Source organism: Neovison vison, chromosome 5 (assembly GCF_020171115.1).
Source record: "Neovison vison isolate M4711 chromosome 5, ASM_NN_V1, whole genome shotgun sequence".
Taxonomy (NCBI): Eukaryota; Metazoa; Chordata; class Mammalia; order Carnivora; family Mustelidae; genus Neogale; species Neogale vison.
In genome coordinates, this window is record NC_058095.1 from 88,317,455 (window position 1) to 88,344,867 (window position 27,413).

At 42.2% G+C, this 27,413-nt stretch overlaps 1 protein-coding gene across 1 annotated transcript in view; it reads left to right on the plus strand.

Moving 5' to 3' along the window:
• Positions 1-27,413, plus strand: part of ATP8A2 (ATPase phospholipid transporting 8A2) — a 617,557-nt gene that overhangs the window by 68,790 nt on the left and 521,354 nt on the right. The window contains exon 2 of the mRNA XM_044249456.1: positions 25,828-25,972. Coding sequence (XP_044105391.1) covers positions 25,828-25,972 — 145 coding nt within the window. The remainder of the gene's footprint in view (positions 1-25,827; positions 25,973-27,413) is intronic.

Here is a 27,413-nt window from a genome sequence, read left to right on the forward strand (position 1 = left end):
CTTGTATTTCATTGTTTATTTTCTTTCTTTCTTGTATCAATTACTGAGAAGTATTGTAGTCTCCAAAGTAGTTGTGGCTTCGTCTATTTCTCCTTGCAGATCTACTGGTTTTGCTTCATAGATCTGTTGTTAGACGCATGAATGTTTAGGATTAAGTCCTCTTGGTGAGTTGCCATTTTTATCATTATCAATTGTGCATTTCTATCCTGGTAATACTCTTGTTCTAAAAAATCTGCTTTGTCGGGGTGCCTGGATGGCTCAGTGGGTTAAGCTGCTGCCTTCGGCTTGGGTCATGATCTCAGGGTCCTGGAATCGAGTCCCGCATCGGGCTCTCTGCTCAGCAGGGAGCCTGCTTCTTCCTCTCTCTCTCCGCCTGCCTCTCTGCCTACTTGTGATCTCTCTCTGTCAAATAAATAAATAAAATTTTTAAAAAAAATCTGTTTTGTCTGATGCCATGATGCTGTAGCTTTCCTTCGATGGTCTGCATGGTAACTTTTTCCATTTCCCATTTAACCTATCTGTGTTTTATATTTAAGGTGGATTTCTTGCAGATTGCCTATAGTTGGATCTTTTTTATTCAATCTGACAACTGAATAAATTGGAGTATGTGGACAATTTATAATTAATGTAGGTGTCATTGTGATTAGATTTAAGTCTCTCATCTTGCTGCTTGCTTTCTACTTGTCCAGTCTCTTCATTGCCCTTTACTTTCCTATTCTATTGCTTTCTAAAAAAGTATTAAGTGTGCATTTTAGGTATTCTATTCTGTCTCCACTCTAGGCTTATTAACTAGCTCTTTGTTTTATATTTTTAGTGGTTGCTTCAGGATTTCCTATGTGCATCTTTTCACTTGTTGCTTTCTATCAAAAGTGTTTTACATCTAATATGAAAGCCTTATTATAGTACGTTCTTATTCACTCCCCCCCCTTTTTAAAAAAGATTTTATTTATTCATTTATTTGACAGAGAGAGAGAGAGAGCACAAGTAGACAGAGAGGCAGGCAGTCAGAGAAGGAGAAGCAGGCTCCCTGCTGAGCAGAGAGCCTCGATTTGGGGCTTGATCCCAGGACCCTGAGATCTTGACCTGAAGTGAAGGCAGAGGCTTAATCTACTGAGCCACCCAGGCGCCCCTATTCACTCCCCTTTTATCTGTTGCACTATCCATTTGAGTTCTAAGTATAATTCCCATAATACACTATTATACCATCAAATAATTTTTAGGAATTTATAAAGGAAATATTTCACTTACCTATATAGTTCCAACATTAGGCCTTCCTTCTTTTGTGTGGGATCAGTTTCTCTCTGAAAGTCTTCTTCAGCCTACAACACTTCCTTTAACTTGTAGTATCTAAGTTCTGTCAGCTTTTGCTTGTATAAAAAAAAATCTTTACTTCACCTTCATTATTGAAAGATATTATTGATTGATAAGGTATTCAAAATTAACATTTAAAAAAATCTCAAAGACGTTCTGTTTTCTTTAGACTTTTATAGTTTCCAATGAGAAGTCTGAGAAAGTTCTTACATTTGTTCTTCAATATGTACTATGTCTTTCCCAGCTAAAGATATTTTTCTTTTTCCCTGGTTTTGTCATTTGGATGTGATATGCCTTGATGTGTTTTTATTTATCCTGCTTGGAGTTCATAGAGCTTCTGGACCTTTTGGGTTCATAGTTTTCAGTAAATCTGAAATATTTTTCCAAATTATGTCTTCAACTATTTTTGTCTTTTCCCTCCTTGCCGCCCCCACCTCGCCCCTTTTTGTGCCTGGGACTCTAACTCTATATACCGTAGACCCCTGACACTGCCTCACAGGTCACCAGTGCTCTGTTGATACGTTTTTCTCAGTGCTTCAGCTGGGATAGGTCTGCGGCTCTCTCCTCGAGTTCATGAATTCTTTCCTTGGTAGTGCGTGCTTGGATTTTAACTCCACCCAGCATCATTTTCATCTCAGATATTATAGTTCTCATGTCTAGAAGTTCCATTTGTTATATCATCTCTTATTATATTCTTTTTTCCCCCCCTCTAAATCCTTGAACAAATTGCATCTACTCATACGAGTTATTTCATCATCTTTGTATGGTAATTTCACATTGTTCTCACTTATGGGCCTGTTTCCATTATGGAATTATCTGCTGCTTCTGGAGCATTTGTTTCATACAGGTTTTCTGTTGTTTTTTGTTTTGTTTTGTTTTTGTTTTTGTTTTTGTTTGCATGACTAGTAGTTTTTTATTGAATACCATACATTGTAAACTGAGTGCTAGATTTTAATTCCCATTAGGAGTCTTGAACTTTGTTTTGCTCAGTTATTTGTAGATTAATCTGATTGTATTTAGGCTAGTTTTCAAGCTATTATAGTAGGTCTAGAGTGGCTTTTCTTATAGGTCTACGCTAGTCTCACAGCTCAGGCATGATTCCCAGTGTAGTCGATGAAGCCTCTCTACTGTGGTTCATGGCGCCTCTAACAATTTCATGGCTTTGTGTGAACTCTGGAAATTGTTCCTCTGACAGTTCCTTGGTAATTATTCTTCCCTGGCCTTGAGCAGTTTTGCCATATGCATGTACAGATTGGAATTTAGCCCAAGGTTCAAGGTGAACTTTATGCAAATTTCTGGAGCTCCTGTTCTGCATCACTTTCTCCCTCTCCATTCTCTGTCCTGTAAATTCTCAGCATTTTGGCCTCCTCACACTGAGATATTTGTCACCTTAATTTGGCGAGGAGGCTTTTGTGAGGTTTTTGTTTGGGTTCTCTTCACTTTTCGTCCAGAAATTATTTTCAGATAGAAAGGTATGATCATAGGGTTCCCCTTCCCCTTGTTTGTTTCTCTTCTCTCAAGGATTACTTATACCATCTGTTGCTCAATATCAGAAAATAGTTGTTTCCTATATTTTCTCTAGTTTTCTAATCATTTAGTGGAAAGGTCCTAGTCTGGACCTCCTTATACCCCTCATGGTCAGAAACAGAAATTCCAGTTGGGTATTTTAAACTATCAATTTGTGAGATAAGATCTCATTTAATTTATATTTGGTTGTTGATGTGTGCATTTTGTCTTCTAAATTAGCTTAGACTTCCTGGGCTTACCATGGTATAGTTGGTGGGAGCCAGTTGCTTGGAAATCCTCTCACTTGGGTTGTTCTTACAGTGCTGGGAAGGCACACCCAACAAAACACACAGACATCGTGCTGGGTTCAGTTTTTAAAATCTCAATGTAGAGTTTAAAAAGGGAAGAACTATCCTCTTCTGTAAGGAAATACATCTTCATGAGTTTAAGATATCTATAATTTTTAGTTGGAGAATGTAGTGGAAGCTCATAGCCTTGCTCAAATGATAGTCACACAAGTGACTGCTGTGATATGAGATGTGGAAAGTAGGGGACAGCTGTACACTTACCTCTGGAGACTTCCCTGTTGAGGGCAGAAAGAGAATGGTATATTCTATTCTTTGTGTACCACAGAATATCATCTTGATTTTCTTCTACTAAATTCTATTTAGGTGCTTTTCTTCCCTTATAATCTTATGACTGGTTTTTATGTCAGCTTGGCTATGACATTTTTGTATAAATCAAATATCAATATAGTATGCTTGAGGCATTAAAGGTGTTAATCATTAAATAATTAAAAAATAATTACTGATTATTAAAGATAAGGGGTGTTAAAGATTGATATGCTACTTAAGTTTGTATTAAGTATATAGTAATTCACTGACTATAGATGTATTTACAGACAGATGTCTTTAAGGTACACTACTGTATAATGTGTTTTTTTTTTAAAGATTTTTAAAATTTTATTTGACAGACAGAGATCACAAGCAGGCAGAGAGGCAGGCAGAGAGGCAGGCAGAGAGAGAGGAGGAGGCAGACTCCCTGCAAAGCAGAGAGCCTGATGCGGGGCTTGATCCCAGGACCCCGGGATCATGACCCGAGCCGAAGGCAGAGGCTTTAACCCACTGAGCACCCAAACGCCCTACTACTGTATATTGTTTTAAACATTTTGTATTTTTAGGAAGATCTTAAATATTTCAAACAGCAAATATCTTCTTTAGCTTTATCAGAGACACTAAATTAAATATTTAAAGTTGTTTAAGAATGCAGTTTTGATAAATTAACATTGTGAAAAGTATTCATCAAAATGTAATAGGAAGGGGCACCTGGGTGGCTCAGTGGGTTGAGGCCTCTGCCTTCGGCTCGGGTCATGATCCCAGGGTCCTGGGATTGAGCCCTGTGCTGGGCTCTCCGCTCAGCGGGAAGCCTGCTTCCCTTCCTCTCTCTCTGCCTGCCCCTCTGCCTACTTCTGATCTCTGCCTGTCAAATAAATAAATAAAATCTTTTTAAAAATGTAATATAGGAAAGTTTTGAGGTAAAAATAACTTTGGGCAAAGCATCAGGACCCCTAGGAACTGTCATACAGACTTTTCTTAATGATTCAAAAAGGACTCCGGGTTGCTGTGCTTGTTACACTTGTGGGACCTGTGCAGTTCTTCCCTTCCTTGCTGTGAACAGTCACTTCCGACAGATGTATGGCTGACCGTAACAATCTTTTTTCCTCTAAATGTCTCTAATCTGAGGTAAAGGGACGTCTAGTTTGTTAATCTTACTAGAAACAAGGATAAACAAAATATGTGTTTACCTCTAAGGCAGAATTAAAGTTTTTGTATAGGAAAACTATTTTGATTTTAGTCAAAAAACTCTTACATCAACCTGGGTTTCTCTACAGACAGGCAAATTTTTGGTCTCTAAATCACAGCTGGCGGGGGGGTTTGCTAGTAGGCTGTTATAGCTAGGCACAGTGCTTGTACCCAGCTTTAGGCAATGATTTTGGGTATAGATCTATCTTCCCTTTTAAGTTTCCCTTAAATTGACATTAAAAATACTTTTCCTCCTTTAGATACAAGTTATGAGTTTGAGAGGTGGGGAGGGCTGTGGGATATGTTGATAGGTAAGATAATAATGGCATTATAACTGCTAAGCCGGTGCTGTACAGTAGAAATCTAATAGGAGCATATTTGCACTTTACTAGTGTATTTCATTTAACTCCATATATCCCAAATGTTATTTTAGCACATAGTCAATATAAAAAATTGAGACATTTTATGTCCGTTTTTAATATAAAATAAAAATTGAAATCTGCCGTGTATTTTCCACTTATAGCATATCTCAATTCTTTTTTTTAAAAAAGATTTTATTTATTTATTTGACAGAGAGAGATGACAAGTAGGCAGAGAGGCAGGAAGAGAGACAGCGGGAAGCAGGCTTCCTGCTGAGCAAAGAGCCTGATGCAGGGCTTGATCCCAGGGTCCTAGAATCATGACCTGAGCTGAAGGCAGAAGCTTAACCCTCTGAGCCACCCAGGCACTCCAGCATATATTTCAAGTACTCAGTAGTCACATGGGCTATGTTAGGTTCGTTATTAAACGGAACGAGATGAGACAAAGTGAAAGTTACTTAAAGCTTTATTTTATGCCAAGTATTAGAAATCAGACTGATGGGCCAGGGGAATGAGACTGAAACAAAGTTAAAGTTATGCAAATCTCTGTTCTATGTTAAGCATTAGAAGTCAGACTGACCGGGCAGGGCCGTCTCTGAAGAGAGCGACACCTCCCAATCTTACAGGCTACCTTTTATTGGGTGAAACTGCAATCCATATCTTGGTATCTCAACCCACCAGGTTTGTGTGTCTCTTGTTGATTGGCTAGTTCCATCTGGTCTGGTGACGTGTTATTCAAGATTATCCCATACTAGGAACTGTTACAAACAGTACTTTCTGGGAAGGCTTAGTCAGTTAACATATTCAGTGTGAATAATAAGATCGTCGTCCTTCCCAAGATGGAGTCATTTAGGTTTGGGCAAGACCTTCTCACTGTTACAAACAGTACTTCGTACTGATTAGATGTCTCTATCTGGTCCGACTCATCTTTGTATTCTGGGCTCTGTTATCAGGAACTAGCCGACTACATTTTACTGGTTTCCCGGACTTGTTTCTAAGTAAGTTTCTCTGGCGGGGAGACTCAATTTAAGTTTACTGCATAAACAACAAAATGGCTGTTTACCCAAGATGGAGTCACTCTGGCTAAATAGGTCCTTACAGGCTAGTGGCTAACTTACTGGTCAGAAGTGTTAGTCTCTGATTGTTATCTGATCAACATTGTTCTTATTGTTCAAAATTTATACATGTACACACAGCTTGCAGTATAAGCAAAGTGTTCAGAAATAGCCATATTTAATACACTTTGGATAGCCATAATGAAATAATCTTTGGTCTTTTGGTTACTCATAATTATGTTTCTCAGTACTCTCATTGGGGTGTTTATACCTGCTGGAGTAATTAACAGAGGATCTCTACAATGCAGTGCCTCAATGATAAAAAAAACTTCAGGGCAACCTTAAACATAGTAAAGATTTCAACATGAGCTGTGAAAAGCACAGCAGGAAAAGACGACTTTATTGGGTTAAGGTGCAAGTGATTTTTTGGGACAAGGAAAATATGGGATTTAACTAGAACTCTAAGGTATAGGAGTAATATTGTTAGAAGGGAAGGGTGGACATGTTAGAAGGGAAGGATTGCCCTTGGGATCTGAAACACAAAGTGGAGACTCTAAGTGGCCCACCTTAGAAGAATTCCTGGTTGAGATATAAACTAAATAAATATAGAGAAGTTCTTGGTAATAATGACTCTTGACAGAAAGGGAGTTACATGGGCTTTGAGGCATGATGGGGGCTGATATTCAGGTATTTAGCAAGTGCTTTCATGTGACATTTCTGTTTGACGACTATAGCCTTATCAGTTAATAGACTCTTTAATTAAAAACCTTCTCCTTACAAAATTCTCTTTGGTACTTGTATCCAGCACCTCTTAGGAGAGCATACCAGTGTTTGGGGTTAGGAAGATGGAGAGATCTGTTCCTTGGTTTTGTCAAGTTGGAGGTGGATTTAGGACTTTGGATTAGACTTGAGTAACACCTGGTGCGTCTGTTGTAATGAGATCATTGTATTAACAATGTCAATGTCAGGTGTGTGGGCCTTCCATAGAGCTGAGTAGCTTTAAGGCTGAGTTACTAGCCTAGGAGAGCAGCCACTTGGCAGATTTGTGCTTCGCATGGTAGTGGGGATGGTGAGAGCGCCCAGTCGGGGGCAAGCACATGATGTGGAGAGGCCTTTATGATGATGGGTTGTTGTATGTTTCAAGTAGTTACGTTTTATATCACCTTCAAGGAATTCTTTTTTGGGGGATTGGTTTTAGTAATTTTTATCTTCCTATAAAGCAGGCTCGGTTGCTTATTAGATCATTAGCTTTTCACTTGTGAATATTTGCTTAATGCTTTTGCAAATCTCTGATTTCAAGTTGTTCTTAAGGTGGTCATAAAATTCAAACTGGGAAGTAAATAGGCCTCATTTTGAAAGGTTCTTAGGCCAACTAAGATGCCAATAAGCATTGTTCTAGCACATTTATTTTCAGATATTATGTTTTTTAAAATCTCTGAGGGTAAGTTGTTTGTTTGACCTAGCTGGCCAAGTAGGTTGAAACATGTGCAGCCTTGCCTCAATGTGGCTGTTTTTTCAAAGCTTGTCTTCTTATTCAGCATACTTCTTCGTGTTGCCAGAACTTTTGGTTGCCCTGTATTTTTAGATTTGGACCACAGTTGGACACAGGTATTCATTTTATGGCCTTCATGGCTTTGACGGGTAATGAATGGGCTTCTGCCTGTTCCAGAAATGCAGGGGATACCATGGTACCACAGAGAACACCAGAACTCCTCCCCTGGCTGCCTTCTGTGATTTGAACACTCTCTCACTGTGTCATTGTTTTTACATAAAAAATTCTTCCATGTGCTCATGCCAATAATATTATATGGATTCTTGGATGAATTCTTACTATTACAGAACATCTTTTTTTTTCCCTTAAGATTTTATTTATTTATTTGTCAAAGAGAGAGAGAAAGAAAGAGCAGCAGGCAGAGGGAGAAGCAGGCTCCCTTCTGAGCAAGGACCCTGATGTGGGGCTCCATCCCAGGACCCTGGGATCATGACCTGAGCTGAAGGCATGTGCTTAACCAACTGAATAACCCAGGCATCCCATGGAACATCTTTATAAAAAAAATATTTTATGGTGACTAACATAACACACACACACACACACACACACGCACACACACCAATATTGTCTAATTTCAAAGCCTGATCAATGAAACCAGACAGACCTAAATCTAAACTTTATATATTATCACCTATGAGTTAAGTGACTTTGCCTTAACCTCACAAGTCCTTCATTTTCTCATCTGTTAAAGGGTGTTGATAACTCTCACAGGGTGATTCTGAATTAAATGTGAGTTTGTATGGACAGCTTCTGGTAGTGGTGGGCAGGTCTTAGGAAATGGAAGTTTAATTATTAGCATACCGTCACTAATGACCGTATTCTGTGATTTTACAATAACCTCATTATTTTAATATAGAACATTGTAGTTTGCTTACTTTCTCAAGCCCAAGGTCTCGGTTTTAGCATTGCAAAATTATTAGGCAAAGTAGGTATTATCTTCATCGCTCAGACAAAGAGGTCAAATCTCATAGATAAGCTTTAAATTATAGGTAATAATACATTGTGGTTTGAGAAATGAGTAAATTGAGGCTCACAGCCTGGCCTACCAAAGGACAAAATGTGTATTTACGGTGATAGTGAAAAGAAGTGATGACATGGGTAATGTTGATATATGCCCGGTGATTAATGAACCTTAGCAACAGAGTTGGATAGATTATTTGCTAAAACTTATTAAAGTAGATTGAATTCACGGAATCATTCAAAAGGCAAGTACCAAACACAGGCACCAGGCACCAGAGGGAGAGCAGAGAACAAGAAAAGCTCAGCTCAACACAGCTTACATTCTAGAAGGGTATACAGATGACCTGTGGATAAATGATATTTGTAAGAGTTATCACTGGTCTAGGGGCGCCTGGGTAGCTCAGTGGTTTAAGGCCTCTGCCTTCAGCTCGGGTCATGATCCCAGGGTCCTGGGATTGAGCCCCACATCGGGCTCTCTGCTCAGCGGGAGGCCTGCTTCCCTTCCTCTATCTCTGCCTGCCTCTCTGCCTGCTTGTGATCTCTGTCAAATAAGTAAATAAAAATCTTAAAAAAAAAAAAAAGAGTTATCACTGCTCTAAAGAAAAGAAAGCCTGGATAACAAATGACCAAAGGGAAAAACAACTATGGATAGCACAATTAAAGGAGAACTCTTTGAAGATGGGACATTTGAGCAAGGACCCAAGAAATAAGAAACCAGAGAAGTGAAGGGAATTCCAGCTCCGGATGACTCCGAGTATAGTAAGAGCTAAGGAGTTGAGGTGGGGATGAGCTGGACATGTATGAGGGACAGAAGAAAAGGCCAGTGTGTCTGGAATAGAGCCTTGTTAGCCCCTGGTGGGGAGTTTGCTCTCTATTCAAAGCGTAGTGGAAAACTGATCCACTAGATCTGGCATTATGTTTAAAAATATGACTCTGCCCAACTTAAGGCTTGATCTCATGACCCTGAGATCATGCCCTGAGCTGAAACCTGGAGTCAGATGCTCAACCAACTGAGCCACCCAGTTGTCCCTATCTTCCCCTTTTCTTACGAAGATATTGGTCACTGGCTTAGGGTTCACCCCAATCCAGAATGATTTCATCTTGAACTTACCCTTAACTACACTGGCAAAGATCATGTTATGGGATTCCAAGTGGACATGTTTTTTTGGGTGATACAATTCAACCCATTTTAAGCCCGGAAGTCCTAAAAAGGGTGATTGATTTTATTTTAGGTTCCACAGAAAGCCATCATGATATTATACTTTTAAAAGGTCGCTTTGAGTATTGTATAGAGAGTGGATTGTAAGTGGCCAAGTATGGAAATAAGAAAGAAAAACAATCAATAAGAATGAGTTTTATTGCAGTAGCCCAAGAGAGAGATGCCGGTCTTAACTAGGGTTGTAGCAATGGGGAGCCAGAGGAGATGGTAAGACATGTCAGTAGATAGGATATACAAGATAAAAAAAAAAGTGAGTAATGAAATATCCCTAAGTCTTTGGCCTGAGCAATGTTTTGGATGGTGGGGGAGACTCAAAAAGGAAAGTTAAGGAAATCAAGAATTCTCTTCTGGACTTTTTTACATGGCCCTTTGTTATATGCTGACTTTGTTCTCACACCACCCTTCTATGTTTGAATAGCTACAATAAAGCCTTCATTTAAATAGTCCTGACATCTTAAGTTGCATTGCCCACCTGTAGTTTAGGGCTTTGCCCCCCCGCCAACCACCACCACTTCCATTAGCCGAAGATTTTAATTAAGGCATTTTGAGTACAATTGCACACATGAAAAAAAAAAACATGACTGCATCCTGTGGGGAAAGTGGGAGAAAGAGGGATTAGGAAGTTCCTGTGATATCCAAGTGAGGACTGGTGATGGGATGATCTGGGGTTGTAGCAGCCGACGGAGGAGAGAAGTAGTTTGATTCGGGGTCTGGGGGTAGAGCTGATGGTATTTCCTGACAGACTGGATGTGGGATGGAAAGATAAATTAAAATATTTGGGAAGTAATTGCAAGGGAGGATGCTGCACTATTTCTAATTCAGGTCAGTCCTTCCTGGAGGGATTCCGTGCCTTCCACAGTATAAAGACAATCCACTTATTCACTTTGAGTACCTGTTAAATGCCAGAGATTCTAGGGAAATGAGAAAGACCTTGATTTCAAGGACCCAAAAACAGGACTTTCGGAAAGCTCAAGTTATTCTCTGAGAGGAGGAGAAAATTAAAGTCTACAGAGGAGAAAGTTCTGGCAGAGAAAGTATCCAGGGGGAGGTACAAATAGGAAGCATGGTGAGTGCTGTTGGCTTTTATGAACGAGTTCCCCTATGGAGTAAAGGATAAACTTGCTTTTTGTCATCTTAGTCATTCTACTTGAATTATGTGGCTTCTTTTTTACACTCATAAATTTATATTTTTATTCTCTGTACACCTTGGCAATGATAAAGCCTAGAGATGCATGTCCTATGAAATATACAAAAAGAAGGCATTTACATAAATAATGTTTCAGAAAATTAAAGTTGAAAAATATTTTTCACATCATTAAAATTTACACTATTTAAAGTAAATCAGGCTTTCCCCTTTAGATTTCAAACTATATTGTTTCAGCAGAAAGTGATAAAATCTAATCAGGAATAAAAAGATCAAGTTTGTTTTTTATTCAGTGCCTGAGTAGATAATTTTGGTATCCAGCTGCTCCTGTGCTGAGGCTCCTGCCTTGCTTCCAGCTTAGGCCTGAACTGTGTAGGCCATGATTGCCCTAAAATGGGTTTTCATAGGGAGAAAGGCATTACCAGCCATCATAGAATTTCAGTATATATGCTGTGGTCAGGGTAATGCTTCCAGTCACCGGCTAGGCTCCCTGACCTCCTCTGTGTGCTCTGCCTCAATTCCTGAAGAGCCGGGGTCCAGATTTGTCTGTCTTCTGAAAGTACAGATCCAGGTGGACCTAGAAATCTGTTGAGAGGTTAATGTGACCCACGAGGAAGAGAAGCAAAAGTGGAAAAGGAAAGCATGCATGGAAAAGCATGCTCATGAGTGCAGGAGCTGGGGAAATGTGGGGAGGCTGTGTCCTGGCACATTCTTTGTGTGCTCTCTCCTATCTGTCACTTCCCAAGTGAAGAAAGTAGTAGGAGCCACAGGTGTCTCACTGTGAGAAAGAGAACTGAGCTCTTTCAGGTGCAGCAAGTGGTCCAAGATGGCTCAAGTTTGAGCTATGACCAGACGGTAAGAGATGAGGGTGAACAAAGAGATGTTTGAATCTTAGCAACACTGGATATATTCTGGGTAAATGGGTTTTAAATAAATCATCTCTAGGTAACACATTTCAAACCATGCTCTTGAAAAACATTTGTAGTTTATTTGCATTTTTCTTAAGAAATAGGGACTTCATCAAGATGAATAGCTTCTGCGTAGCAAAGGGAACAGTCAACAAAACTAAAAAGCAACCGACAGAATGGGAGAAGATATTTGCAAATGACATATGAGATAAAGGGTTAGTATTCATGATCTATAAAGAACATATCAAACTCAACACCCCCAAAACAAATAATCTAGTCAGATGACATGAACAGACATTTCTCCAAAGAAGATATACAAATGGCCAACAGATCCATGGAAAAATGCTCTGCATTACTTGGCATCAGGGAAATATAAATAAAAACAACAATAAGAAACCACCTCACGCCAGTCAGAATGGCTAAAATTAACAAGGCGGGAAACAACAGATGTTGGCGAGGATGAGGAGACTGGGAAACACTATTGGTGAGAATGTAAGCTAGTATAGCCACTCTGGCAAACAGTTTGGAGGTTCCTCATGAGGTTAAAAATAGAGCTACCCTATGATCCAGCAATTGCATTACTGGGTATTTACTCCAAAGATACAGATGTAGTGAAAGGAAGGGGTACCTGCACCCCAATGTTCATAGCAGCAATGTCCACAATAGCCAAACCATGAAAGGAGCTGAGATGTCCTCTGAGAGAAGAATGGTAAAGAAGATGTGGTTCATATATACAGTGGAATATTACTCAGCCATCAGAAAGGACAAATACTTACCATTTACATCGACATGGATGGAACTGGAGGTATTATGTGGGGCAAAATAAGTCAGTCAAAGAAAGACAATTATCATGTGGTTTCACTCATATGTGGAATATAAGAAATAGCACAGAAGATCATAGGGGAAGGAAGGGAAAACTGAATGGTAAGTCATCAGAGAGAGAGAAAAACCATGAGACTCTTAAATATAGGAAACAAACAGGGTTGCTGGAGAGGAGGTAAGTGGCGGGATGGGGTAACTGGGTGATGGGCACTAAGGAGGGCACGTGATGTATTGAGCACTGGGTATTAGATGCAACTGATGAATTACTGAACACTACATCTGGAACTAATGATATACTACATGTTGGCTAGTTGAATTTAAATTTAAAAAAAGAAAGAAATGTATCTTAAGAAAATAAGTTCAGATAACCTACTCTCTCCGCCAACCAGCACTGGTGTTTGAAACGAATATGACAGCCTTCCACATGTGTAAGGGCTGAAGATGGAAATGGAATTATTTCCTCATGAAATATGTACTTCTGTTATTAAGCACTTGGGAGAGCATCACTGCTGGTTTATCCTTCCATTTCTGGATCTTGTGGACTGTGTCTTTCTGGGGTAAATGGGTGGCCTTTTTATTTCTGGTGCCTGATCCTTTGTTGGTTGGCTGTCTCTTTGCAATTGTTGTATGCCTCATTTTTTTGTTGGTACTCAGTCAACCCATAGTACAGCAGTTCAGCCATTACTGTGATTATTCAAATGACAGCAGAAACTGTTCTTTCTTTTTATTTTATTTTATTTTATTTTATTTATTTGAGAGAGAGAGAGACAGTGAGAGAGAGAATGAGCGAGGAGAAGGTCAGAGAGCGAAGCAGACTCCCCATGGAGCTGGGAGCCTGATGTGGGACTCGATCCCGGGACTCCAGGATCACGCCCTGAGCCGGAGGCAGTCGTTTAACCAACTGCGCCACCCAGGCGTCCCGAAACTGTTCTTTCTATGGATGGGAAAATAGATGTTGCAACCAGGATACACTAGATCTAGGGAGCACGGATACTGAGATGGGGTGAGGAGTAGGAGAGCTTTCTTGGGGAGATGCCTTTGAAAGATGCAGGGGTGTTGGTGGCGTGTTGTGGGACTGAGCCAAGAGAGCCTTCTTACAGCTGTGCGGATCTGTTGCCTGCCATGGAAGAGAGGGAAGGCAGCAGAGCTGGGCTGGCAGAGCTTTGGGCTAAGATCACGGCTCAGTGGGAACCTCTTGAACCAGGCTTGGCAAGTTCCAGCCTGCGCCCATCACCATCTTAATGGCTTGGACTAATTACAGAACTTTAAGTACTACTTTGGTCATAGTAACATCACATTTACTGATCTTCTGGAGTAGCTGTTTTTGTGTGTGTGTGTTTTTTTCTTTCCATTTTATAAGTCCATTTATCTCCTTGCAAGGAGGTCCATTTTGGAGAGGGTCCCTAAATTCTATAGTGGTGTAGTTCCTTGATGAGTGCTCTCTCCCTCTACCCCAGCGTTTTCAACCACAGATATGGAGAACTGAGCTGGATCGTCAGCAGAGTAAAAGGTATTAAAAGGAAGTTCTGGAAACAATTTAGGACTCTGGTTGTGATCACGCTTGCTGCTAGTGCATCAGCAAAGGATTTGCAGTGTGGAGTATGACACAGAAACTTAGTTATGAGCCAGGATTGTATGTCAGACATTACTGAGAGCTTGGGATAATTCTGGCAGGTCTTTGTAATACTCAGTCCATTTAAGTAGTGTCTTTGGTAGATTGAATTCTTGTCCCAGAGAAATATGTAATGTTTTTATTATTTGGGCCTCAAATTCCCTCCTCTTTATAGAATTTTTGGGTATAAGGATATCTACTACACAGAGAGTATATTTGATTGTATTAACTTTACAATTTCATAGTCCATTGTGAAAATCCTTTCATTCAAGGGGGAACTAATTGCTTAAATGATCAGAAATCCATGGGTAAAGGAAGAGCATCAGAAAATGGAAAGTCTCTGGTCTTTCCCCTCCCTTTCAGCCAGTCAACTCCTAGGCTTTGTTCATTAATTCCTTTGATATGCTTCTAAAATCAGCTGCTGTCCTTCTGGTGCCCACAGCTCTCCAACCTACAGCTAGAGACCCTTCCTTTGCCTGAGCATTTTCCCTGATATGTAGCTCTATCATAGCATTTCTTACTCTACACCTGTGTAATTTTGTATGTTTTCACCCCTCAGTCATCTAGCTTTTTGTACCTTATCGATCAAAATGGTCTTTCCATTCCCTGCTCTTTGCTCTGGCCTTCAGAGGCAGTGTTGTGTAGGGACGCAAGGCTAGGAGATTTTGTCATTCTTGTGTACCTGTCTGGGTGTGGAGGTGGGTAGAGCGCAGTTCTCAGAGGACATCGTAGAAGGCTGCATGAAGCGGCTCACATCGTATGGCTTTGTCTTACTCTGTGGATGTCCCTCCTCATCTTTGCCCTTTAGAGCCCTTCACGTAGAGTTCAGTTACTGGCTTTATAGTGAGAGATCTCCTCAATCTCTCCAACCAGTAACACCCCCTTTGCTACTCAGCTGGAAGCACTAATCTTTCTCTTAGACCCCACATACCCACAGCGTTCACTGTCCCTTCGTCCCCTCCCACAGATGCTGAGGATATTAAGATCAACAAGGCACAGTTCATACTTTCCCAACTGGAGACCTTTTCAATCAGAAAGACAAATAAACAGTAATTATGACACAGAAAATGCACACACTGGATGGTTGTATATGGCGATATAGGTTGTGTAAGACTAAGAAAAGTGCCTTCTGGAGGAATTTCCTGCCTGGTTATACTAAGGGTCCTCTGATTAGGAGACGGGCCTCTAACTCTACCTGGGGGAGTATGATGAGTGAAGACTTCTCAGAGGAGAGATAACCTGGGCTATTGCTTAAGGATCAGTTGTTGGCGGGTGGAGAACACCCTAAAAGGAAGAAAATCCAGGTGAAAGGAAACCGTGGACATTCTGTGCTATATTATTCTGCACTAATTTGTTTCCTCACCAGATTACAAGCTCTCTGAATGCAGGAGAAAGTTTTGACTTTGGCATTGTGCACATAGAATATTCTGAACCTTGGATATGTGAATGACTTCCTGTCTGCCTCAATCTTTTTGCTTGCCTGCTTGACCTACTGGTTTCTTCTACATGTTCCTGCCTTCAGGGCACTTGAATCTCTAGAGGCTTGGCTTTCCTAGATTAAGTATCCAATCCCATAATCATTACTGCCACCACCATGCTCCCTGGTATTTGGGGGAGGTTTTTTTTTTTTTACTTTAATGCATAGACTTTGGTGATATGCTTTTAGTTAAAGAAAAAAATAAGCTGAAACCTAATAAGGGTAAAAGATAGTCAACAAATATTTGCCTATTTTAGGAAACTCCTGGAAGACCCTCCCCCCAATTATTTATGATGTAGGTCCTGTAAATGACTTGTATAGTAAGGAAAAAATTCGACTTGTAGTTACTGAGCTAGTTGGTAAATTACTCCATTCTCATTATTTCCAAAGTGCGCATGGTCCTTGTGATTGTTTTGAGAATTAAATGGGTTAATATACATGGAGTGTATATTACACCAGGCTCAACAAAAGATTGTTGTGCTTCTTACTGTAACTATTTATGACCTCTCAGTGACATAGTGAAGGCAGCTAATTGGTTTGGCGATGCCCGTGGGTGGAGGATGCTGGGGAGTTAATGGACTCCATCTGCATCTCTTTGGCTTCGCTCCTCCTTCTCAAAGATTTTTCCACATTTGGAACTTTCTCACTTCTGTGTCTGAGAAGAAACGTGATACACAAAATGTCACATCAACAAGAAAGTCAGGAAAAGCCATCACACTGGAAAAGAATGTGTTGTATCAGTGCAATCGGGAATAAAATTGGCCTCCTGGTTGACTCTTTCAGGTCTGATAGTGTGTAATTTTGGAGGTGGCATTAAGATTGTTGATAGAAATAAAGGGTGTTAGGGTCACATGACTAGTGGTAAAAAGCAAACCTGACAGGCAGATTTACAGGTGCTATGGGACGGTAGTTGGAGCAAATGAATGTGCCTTTCTCTTATACCTGACCTTTGATTTCCATGCCTCCACCTCCCTGGGAAAGTTTAGAAGATCTGCACAGAGAACTATCAAGGTGTCTTCTTCACCTTATCCCTCTCAAAAATAGCAGTGATAGGCAAGCTAGCCTTTTGTTTATGAGGAGATTTTGTAGATTACAACAGACTTAGAGGGCTTGACTGTAAGCATGTTCTGCATTGAAGAAGAGCTACCTCAGTGGGTTTGTAAAGGGTTGTTTGGGATCCAGAAAGAGAATGATATCAGGGACGTACCTGAAGGAGCTTACCTGTCCTTTTGCTCTTCAGGAGGTGGAAGGGAGAGAGGTGGCAAGAAAAGACATCAATCTGAAAAGAAACATCTTAATTTTTTTCCTCTCTGGGGAGACATGTGATATACCTGAGGATAAAACTGGGTAAGGCGAGGTCTCATTTTCCTGACTTGCCCACCTATACTTTTCATGGGGTCTGGGAACAGATTTAAAAGCTAGTGGGCCTTCCAGGGGCTGATCCTGGCATGGCTGCTGATAGGGGGCTGATGACCATGAGCAAGAGAGGTATTGGTCACTAATGACACTGGACAGGTGGGTTAGCTGTGAGACAACATGTAGTGAATCTACCCTCTCCCTCCAACCACTGGCCACAGACACTGTGTGTCTTCCAAATGCTGAGGACAGGCAAAACACCTTGGGAGAAAACTGCACCTCTCCTAGGAGAGTCACTGTTCAGAGACTGCATTCATGTGTACTGAATCGCGATTTTTAAGGTTGATGTCCTTAACTTGCGCCCAGTTTCCTGGCCCCAGGAGAAATGAGTATCTCTCCTAGCAACACAGGGTGTTGCTACAGAGAAGCCACGGGACTTGTGTTTCAAGCCTCAGCCAATCCAGTCTGTATAGAATGATCCTCTGAACTGAGTATTGTAAAATCTAGCCTTCTTTTTGGTCGATGAGCTTTTACATATCAAAGATATTTCCTTGAAAACACATTTGCCTTTTCTTGTATTTGAATTAGTTAAATGATCTAAGGTGTAAAAACAGGTTTCGAGAAAAAGAAGGCTGATTGGTATTGCTGCACTTACTGGAAAGAACGCCTCAAATTACCGTGTCTCCACTTTCACCCATGGTGCCAGAGCCAACGAGATTGTAAATAAATTATCACTGGCACGTGCCTTGGCTCACACGCCATGGTTCCTGGGACGCTCTTTTCCCACACAACCCAATTGGACTGCCATACTTGTTTTTGTAAGTCTGGTTCAAATGCTTCCCCCATGAAGTTGCCCCGCTCTTTGGCCCTAGATAAGACTGGCAGTCTTCTCTGTCCTCTGGGTTCTCCTTTTCCTTGGTCTCATTTATTTCTGTTGTTTCTACTAGAGCTTAAGTTCGTGGCTTAAACTGCATACCTTTCCCTCCCTCTCCCTGGCAAAATGCCTTAGATCTAGGAAGGGCCCAATCTGTGCTTAAATAAATTCAGCACCCAACAGTATTTAAAATCCTAAATAGTCCAGGGCCAGTTACTTCCCCTCTCACTTTCTCTATCCCTGAAAAAGAGACAAGAGAAGCCAGTAAGTATTGGCAGCAAAGAGTGTCCCTCTCTGTGTTTCTTTTTAATCCTTGGTTAGAAATGGATAACAGTTGCTATATTCAGAGAAACGCGGTTTGTGCCAAGTGGGGTCTAGAAAAGACCTCCAAAATGTGTCCGCCAGGGCTGGAATAATCACATCATGCATTTGCACTGCATTTTCATTGTGTGTGTTTGATTAGGAGGAATAACCAGCTCAAGTGCTTCCCCAGCTGCTGGACTGCTTTCTGTTGTGTTCTGAAGGATTATGAAACATCTTTGTAAATGTAGGTAGAGGCCAGAGTTGAACTTGAACACCTTTTGGGAAGCGGAGGGGACACACACACACACACATGCCTCTTGTTATGAAGCTCTACGGTGATTGTCCTGTTTTCCTGGAAATTTTTCTAGAGGTAGAGAGAACCATTTTTCACATACTTTTAAAGTACCTAAAAAATTAGGAGAAAATACAAAGTTAACTTAACTCTAGTAACAAAAGCCCAAAAACTTGGATATTCTGTTTTGTTGATATGGAAGGTAGTTAATATTTCCTTGAAGTGGAAGTTGGCATGTAATCATTTTGTTAGCTGTGAAAGAACTTAGTTTTTATGAAGAGTCAGCAAACTATGGCCTGTGGGCCAAATCTGGCCCATGAGAGAAGAATTGTTACCTTTTTAAGATTTTTATGTTTAAAAAATAGAGGTCACATGTAGATCAAAGCCTAAAATATTTACTGTCTGACCCTTTACAGAAAGTTTGCCAATCCTAGATTTAGACCATTGATTTTTGTTTTGCGGATGAAGAAACCAGGGCTCAAATGCTGTCCTGACTTGCAGAAGCTCATAGAGGCAGCCTGTCCTAATGATGGAGCCTTGGATTCAAGTTTCTGCAGATCTGGCTTCTCATCCTACCTTGGGTCTGACCTAGTATACTTCCGTGATTGTTTGTAAATTCTCCCTTTTGGTTCTGTCATTCTAGAGTTCACAGAGTAATGTCTGCAATTGTGAGACCAGAGTTAGCTCAGACCTTATAGGTTAAGGGCACAATTTTCTAGGAGACCTTCTTTACTTCAGACAGCAGCTGCAATCTCTGGGATATCTTGGCCACCTGTACTTCTGACCAAATAGTTACAAATTCAAGGATTCCCGTTACCTCTTTGGTTTCAATAATAAACTAGAAATACTGAGAACTCAGAAGTCATTATACTCAGAATTACAGGTTTTATCCTAAAGGATACAAATCAGGACCAGCCAAATGGAGAAAGACTCACAGGGAGAGGTCTGGGAGGATTCCACATATGAAGTTTCCGTGTCCTTAGGGCCTGTCACTGAACTTTGGTGTCCATAGTTTTTATTGGGGTTTCATTACATACGCATTATTAATCGGATCATTGGTCAAATGTTTGAATTCCAGTCTCTGGTCCCCTTTCCTCTCCAGAGTTGGGAGGTCAGACCCCAACCCTCTAAACACATGGTTGGTTTTTCTGGCAAAGTCAACCCCCATTCTAAAATGGTCTAGGGGCCCACCAGGGTCACCTCATAAGCATAAAAGTGGGTGTGGTCCCCGGGGCCCACCATGAATAACAAAGACACTCCAGTTACGGGGGTGGTTCCAAGGCGTTAGAAGCTTACCCAGAAAGCCAGGACAGAGACCAGCCAAATTCTCTGTATTACAACAGTGTCTAACCAAATTCTGACTACCCACAGAGCTGGTTGCAGAGGTTCTGGGAAAAGGTTCACCACTTTAATAGGTTTCTGACTTAGCAAGGCTAGAGTATTTCTTTCCCAAGAATTTCTACTGTGAGACAGTAAAACTTCTTTGCAAGGGATGTGGACTAGATAATTTACCAGCATCTTTTGGAGTTCTGAGTTAGAGAAAAATGCTGCAGTTCAGAGTGAAGGGTTTATTTCTGTGTTGCTTAAGGCAACGAAATACTTAGTAAAAATTGGCCTGACAATAACTCCCCTTTTGTGTTTAACTCTTTGAGGTTCTTAACTCCCTAGACCAATTTTATTCATGCTAATATGTATGTTATATAAATAATCATAAAATAATATATACTTAATTAGATAGGAACAAATTTCTGAAACCTGTTAAGATTTCTCATTCTCTTCCCAGAACAATCTCCATGGAATTAATTTATGTAATGAGGAGACACGAGGCATTGTCCTTACTTCTATCTGCTCACCTGCCAGTGGGAAGTCTAGCACTGTCCCTGCTTCCTAGCTAGTGACTTCACCTCCCTGTTGCCACAGACAGGCTGTGTGAGTGGAATGAGAAATTTGAGCCAGGACATGAACAAAGTGAGTCAGAGGAGATTCACAGGCAAGCTAGAGCCGCAGTGTGGCTTGGGGCCTGTGGAAGGAGTAGTGGGTGTCAGTGGCATGTGCATGAGAACTAGCCTGCTTTCCTCTGCCCCTTCCCGAGTCTTCATCTATCCTTGTAGAGAATGCCCTCCACCAGGATACTGTGCTTATCATCCATCTCTGTTTCTTAGAATTCTTTCTCCTATCCTGGCAGAAAGTCTCAAAGGAGGAGGGGCTTCTTTATTTAGCTGATCACCTTCCAGCTCTTTCTGCGTTTATCCAAACCTAAATGTTGCCATGCAGAGGTTCCTCTGTCAGATCTGGCTTCCCTGGGTGTGGGTTGTGGCATTTCAGGGCTCCTGTGTCAGAGGCAACTAAAACCTTACCTCCAGCGGCCACCCCCTTGTCCCCCCACCAGGGTGATCTATATGTGAATAGATATTTCTCCCTCCTTGTTAGCCTTACTTGCTCATCTGTCTTAAAGGGAAAAATAGGTTCTCTGTGTGCTCCCTTACAGTATTGGTTAGCATTTCTGGTTATTCAGGGTGGGTCATGGACCCAAAGACCCTAATATAGCTAGCATCTAGGAGGGGACTTTACCCAGAATCCACAAAGTTGTTGTGACCATTTCTGTTGCTCTCCATGAAACAGCTTCATCTTCATTCTGAAAGAAACCCTTACTCCCCGGCCTACCCCAGGCGTAGAAGATGCAACGAGACCCAGAGAGTGTATGTTCATAGAGCAGGCATATACAGAAACCGTGTTCTTTAGGTCCCCTGTCCTTTCCAGAAGACTCCTAATTGTTCAACTTAGACCAAGTAACTGTCCTCAGGACAGAGAGCTGTGATGGATGAAGGGGATTGCATTTTATAGACCTGTCTGGGGGCTCCCTGGCCTATATGTGGGAGGGGAGGGGTACAGTTACCAGATAAGGGAGTCTGGGCTTCTGTAGCTGGGTAAGCATCCTCAAAAAGGACCTGCTACATTAGCCCTTTATTTGTCTGTATTTACAGACTGCCTACTGGTTTGGCATAATTTGGGATGATGGTGCTAAAGCCATGAGCAAGATGAAGTCCCCGCCCTCATGCCCTTGGCTGTCCTCTATCTTGTCTTCATTTTCATTTTGTAGTAGGGAAGCTTAGTGCTTGTGCATTTGCTTACTCTTGTTTCTCTTTATCCTTTTTACTTTGGTTTCTTTCTCAACAGATATTTATTGAACTCCCACTGTCTGCTGACACTGTGCTTGTTTGTATGGGGGAGTGGTAAGCATCTACTCTAATTTTGCCTGGTGGTATTTTCAAAATGCATTAGCTCAGGATTCATCTCATGAGTCTGAATTTGAAACCTTAGTCATAATGTGCTTCACTATATATGGTATAGTGTTTTCTTTAGGCAATACATTTTCAACAGATGTGTGATATTTTGAAAAGATTAATGTTTTTCTCCAAAGCAGGATTGGGTCAAGATGAGGCCACTGAGGTAGAAGAAAGTCACCAGAGTCTTAGGTAGGAGGGAACTATCATGATTGCTACCTAGAATAACATTCTAGGACTGGCCCTGTTGTAATATAGAAGGGTGAGCCGGCTTCGTGTATGGTAGATGCTTGGGAGACACTATTTCATGTAATTCTATTACTAATGGTATAACTGTTTTGTACCCCAATATTTGTTATCCTACAGTTACATTCTTGTTTGGGAAAACTGTTTCCGTTCTTATTTCTATAAGTAGTGCTTTTTTTGTCCCAATCATCTCTTCTTCAAATCCCAATTACCCAGTGTTCTTTTTTTTTTTTTTTCCTGGCCCACACACTCAGTCCAAAAAAAGTCTTACAGGGCTCTCTTCTGAGGTGGTTCTTCTGTCCATGTTTTTTGCCCATTCTCCATTTAATTTTTGCTTTTTAACATCTTGCTTCTAGATGTAGAATTAATTTCCTACCTGATCTCCTTATCTACAAAGTCTCCCCTCTTTTTGCTCCTACTTGTCTATCACTGCCAATTGTATTTTTCCTCTGCTTAGAAACCATCTGGGACTTCATTTGACCTTCAGGATGTAGTTGAAGCTTCTTTGCCCGGCATTTAAATCCACCCCAGTTTTTCATCCCCACACCCCACTGCCCTCCCCCCACCCCCCCAAGACCCTCACTGCTCGTTTTTGTTTGGTTGGTTCAATTGGTTTCATATACATCTTGTCTACTTGGGCCTTTGCCTAAGCTCTTTATTCTTCTTTCAACTATCCTTGTCCTTCTCTTTCCTAATAGAAACCTTACCCATACTTTAAGGCTTTCATCTCTGTCTTCAAACTCTGTTCTGACCAGCTCTCCTCAAGCATGAACAGGCTGCTGACTCCTGACCTTCCTTGGCACCTTCAAGTCCACTCTTAGTCACTTGTCATGAACTGTGGCTTATTGGTAACCATGGTTGTACCTTAGCCTTAAACTGGTTAAAATTTTTGATATCAGGAGCCATATCTTTTGTTTTTTGTGTTCCCAGCAGCATATAAACAAGTGATTCTCAACTGTGGCTGCCCTCTCCTATCTCTTAAGTTACATTATTATTATTATTATTATTTAAGTGGGCTCCACACCCAGCATGGAGTCCAACATGGGGCTTGAACTCACAGCCCTGAGATCAAGACCTGAGTTGAGATTGACAGTCAGTGCACTACTGATTGAGCCACGCAGCCCCCCCTTTTTTGTTACTTTAAAGCATAGTAAAACAAGGCAGAATCTGGGAGGTTGGGACCAGGATTTAGTTAATTGTGGGAGCTCCATTGGTGGGGGCACCATGCAGTTCACTGAGTGAACACAGTATAAGCAATGAACTATTAATTTTTTTTAAGATTTTATTTATTTATTTGACAGAGAGACAGCGAGAGAGGGAACACAAGCAGGGGGAGTGGGAGAGGGAGAAGCAGGCTTCTCGCTGAGCAGGGAGCCCAATGTGGGGCTTGATCCCACATCCTGGGATCATGACCTGAGCTGAAGGCAGATACTTAATGACTGAGCCACCTAGGCGCCCCGCAATTAACTATTCTGACCCATATGAGTATATGGCCTTTGAGCCCTCTGTGCATATCACAGCATCTCTGCCTGGAGAATTCAAAGCAAGGCTTTGTAAGAAAATGATTTATTCTATTAGCAAATATGAATGCCCATTATGTGCCAGGCACTGTTGTAGGTGTCGAGATCACTGTAGTGCATAAAACATGTCCTGTTGTCCTGGAGCGTCTGCCCTTGGCCTTGGGAAGCTAGACTAGATGAATAATGTCAGGTAATGATGGTAAATGCTGGAGACAAAGCATAATAAGTGGGCCAAGAGAAAAGCAGTATTTTTATATAGGGAATATTTTTGAAACTAGCCTATGTGCCTTAAATCAGCAAATGCTTTATTTATTTATTTATTTATTTGAGAGATTGAGTGTGCAGAGCAAGAATGAGAGAGCACAAGCAGGGCCAGGGGCAGAGAGAGAAACAGATTCCCCACCAAGCAAGGAGCCCAACATGGGGTTGGATCCCAGGACTCTGGGATCATGACCTGGACCGAAGGCAGACGTTTAACTGCTGAGCCACCTAGGTGCTCCAAATCAGCAAATGCTTTAAAACCCAGACCAAGAAACAAACTGAGGGTTTTAGAGGGGAGGTGGAGTGGGGGGATGGGTGAGCCTGGTGGGTATTAAGGAGGGCATGAATTGCATGGAGCACTCTGTGTTGTACATAAACAGTGGATCTTGGAACACTGCATCAAAAACTAATGATGTATTTTATGGTGACTAACATAACAATAAAAATTAAAAAAACAAAAACAAAAACCCAGCCTTCTCTGACTGAGGTTTGAGAGCCTGAACTCTCAGGCCAGATAGGCTTGAAGTAGGGACTTTTGCTCTCTGCTGCCCCTTGTCTATAAGTTGAGGGTAGAGTAGTTCCCCTCACTCCCCAACCCTAGAAGCCAGAGGAACCTGGGAGGTTGGAGCCTGGAGGAGGGTGAGGATCTGAGGATACAGTCCCTTAATGGGGAATAGCCAGGTTGGTGTGGCCAGGGACCCAGCTACGAATACTCTCCGGGGTAGTATGTCAGCTCTCAACCGATTTCACGTTTTGGTTGTCCCCTCTTGTGATAAAAATTATAATAGGATTATAATCACTGAAAAAAGATGACACACTTCAATAGACAAAATTTTCTATTTCAAGATTTTTCCCTGTCAGTGAATATTTGTTGTAGCTGTGAAGTAGACGGTGACTGAAATGAGATGTCCGTTTCCCAAACAGGAGACATCATTCATCTCTTTGATAGGTGGAAAGCGTGGCAGATACTAGAGTGGAAACAACGTAAGGAAAAGGAGAGGAGGCTGTATAGGCATTTCTTTCTCTGTGATCCTTTGCTTCAGGCACCCCTCCCTGAAGGTCCCTTCTTGAGGTGGGTTGCCTCTTGTGATGCTGAATACCTCTTGTTGGAGATGGGGTTGATCAGCTTTGTGTGCACTCAGGTGTAGCCATGTGAGTAATGGGCACATCATTATCTTCCAAGCCAACACCTCCCTGCCTAAAGGTTATGGGGAGGTTGAGCTCTCAGAGAAGCTTGACTGTAGGACCGAAATCAACTCTTAAGGAGACAGACCTGCTTGTGTCTTAACCACAGACACCTAACCCGAGCAATGAAATGAAAGATCCTGCATCCCTCAGGTTGCTGGGCGTTTCTGGGGAGAAAAGCAGCTGGTGCATTCAGGATCTCTGTGGAGCCAAGCCCATCACCCGGAGGGTTGGGAATATCGTTTGTAGGGCATGGAGATGTGCTTTCACCATCCTTTTATGCGGTGACTGAATGCAGGGCACATCCCCTTTGCCGGTGTCTTTGTCCCAAGCACAATCAAAGCAGCCCAGGAAGCCGAGTTCCGGAGCGCAGTCCCTGGGCCCGCAGGGGGAGCTCACCGGGGGACGAGGCGGGAGGCCCCAGCTCCGCGGTCCCCGCGGCCCCTCCCGGCCCCTGCAGCCCGCGGCGGTGCCCCTGCCAGCCGGGCCTCACGCTGCAGCCGCGCGGGAGGGGGCGGGGCGGAGTTGGCGGAGGCAGAGGCTCTCTCCTCGCCGCCCAGGGGACCAGGGCGGGGGTGGGGCGCGGCAGGGGGCGGGGCGGAGCCGGGAGCAGCCGCGGCGGCAGGTCTCCAGGGGGAGCCAAGGTACATAGGCCGGCCCGGCAGCGCCCAGAGCATCCTTCCCAGCTGGTCCCCGCCCGCCAGCAGCCCGCGTTCGCTGCCTCTCGCCTGGCGTGACTTCTTTGTGTTTTGTTTTCTGCCCGCGCCCCGTCTCTGCAGGACCTGTTCGTCCTTCTTCGGGCTACAAGAAGGCAGAGGATGAGATGTCCCGGGCCACGTCTGTTGGAGACCAGCTGGAGGCACCAGCCCGCACCATTTACCTCAACCAACCGCATCTCAACAAATTCCGTGACAACCAGATCAGGTAGGGGAAGGCGGCGGAGAGACGCAAGGACATTTAATTCACAGCTGGGATGGGGTTCGTCTTCCTCTTGGCAGCTTTTCCACACACCTAGTCAGCCCCCACCCCTCTCTCTTCCGCCAGCCCCTTCCTTTCCCCACCCCCTCCCCGTCCCCTTAGAGCCTGGCGGTCTCTACCTGCGCTTCCAATGGGGTCGTGTGAATACAGCCTGGGCTCAGGCTTTCCGTGAGACCTAAGGAAGTTTTTATTCTTGTGTCCCTGACAAAAATGAGGTCTCTTATCTTTTTGTTCCTGGGCTCCCTTCCAAGAATTCCTCCTAGCCCTGTTCTAAGCCAAATGACAGCTCACCTTATCAATCTGCAGACCATAATGTGGGGAAGTGCTTTTTAAGGGAATCCCACAGGTCACAAGGACTCGCATTCAGCCCTACCTGGTCCCCAACATTGGTTATGAGGTCTTTATTTGCTGGGAAACTTTGCCTAGAGTTAGCTTTCATCCCTCTCTCCGCTAATATTTAAGTATCTACTTTATGGCTGGCTACTGTGTTAGATGCTTTAGCTGTACTAGATCAGGGAATCCTCGTAACCTCTTGAAGGCATTACCTTCACATCAGGAAACGGAGATAGAAAGATACTAAATAATGTACCTGTGGTGACATAGCTACTGAGTAATAGAGCTGCAAGGAGCACCAACCTTCTCTTACTATAGCTTAGATTCTTTCTGCTGCGCAAGGCTAGATCTTTAGGCATGGGCTTTGGTACTTTTTCAAATTTCATTAAACTTTCAGACTTAGACAAATTTACGTGAGTGACTTCAGAGGATGTAGTTCTGTGAATGGCTCAGAACTCCATGCTCAGATGTAGACAAGTTAAATGATCTGGTTACACATGGATTATTGACGAGCTTGAATTCAATCCGGTATTTCTGGAAAGCTCTGGTTAAATCTTCGTTGCATGTTTAAGTATTCCATTACAGCATTGGCGCTTATGTGGGATGCTTAGCCTGATATCTGTATTGAAAAGGTTTGGCTGTTGGGCATGATTATAGCTTGATAGAGTTTGTGGTAGAAGAGTGGTGCATTTAAATGGAGGTGATACCCTCACTTATTAAGGGAGTGTTAGATTATCCTGGCTTTATTTTCGGTTTTAAGAATGACCATTGGGACATGTTCTTCACCTCAAAGTGTAGCCTACAAGAGTAGCTGAGGGCCCATTGAAGAAAGAGTGGGCTTGGTTTAAAATACGGAGCATGTGCCACAATGAATTATTACTTCACACACTCACATGGCTCTAATCAAACAGATAACAGGCATTAGGTGTTGGCGAGCATGGGGAGAAATGGAAGCCCTCTGTATACGTTGATGATGGGAATGAATAATGGTGCAGCTGCTTTGGAACACAGTTTGGCAGTTCCCCAAAGGGTAAATGTGTAATTACCATAAGAC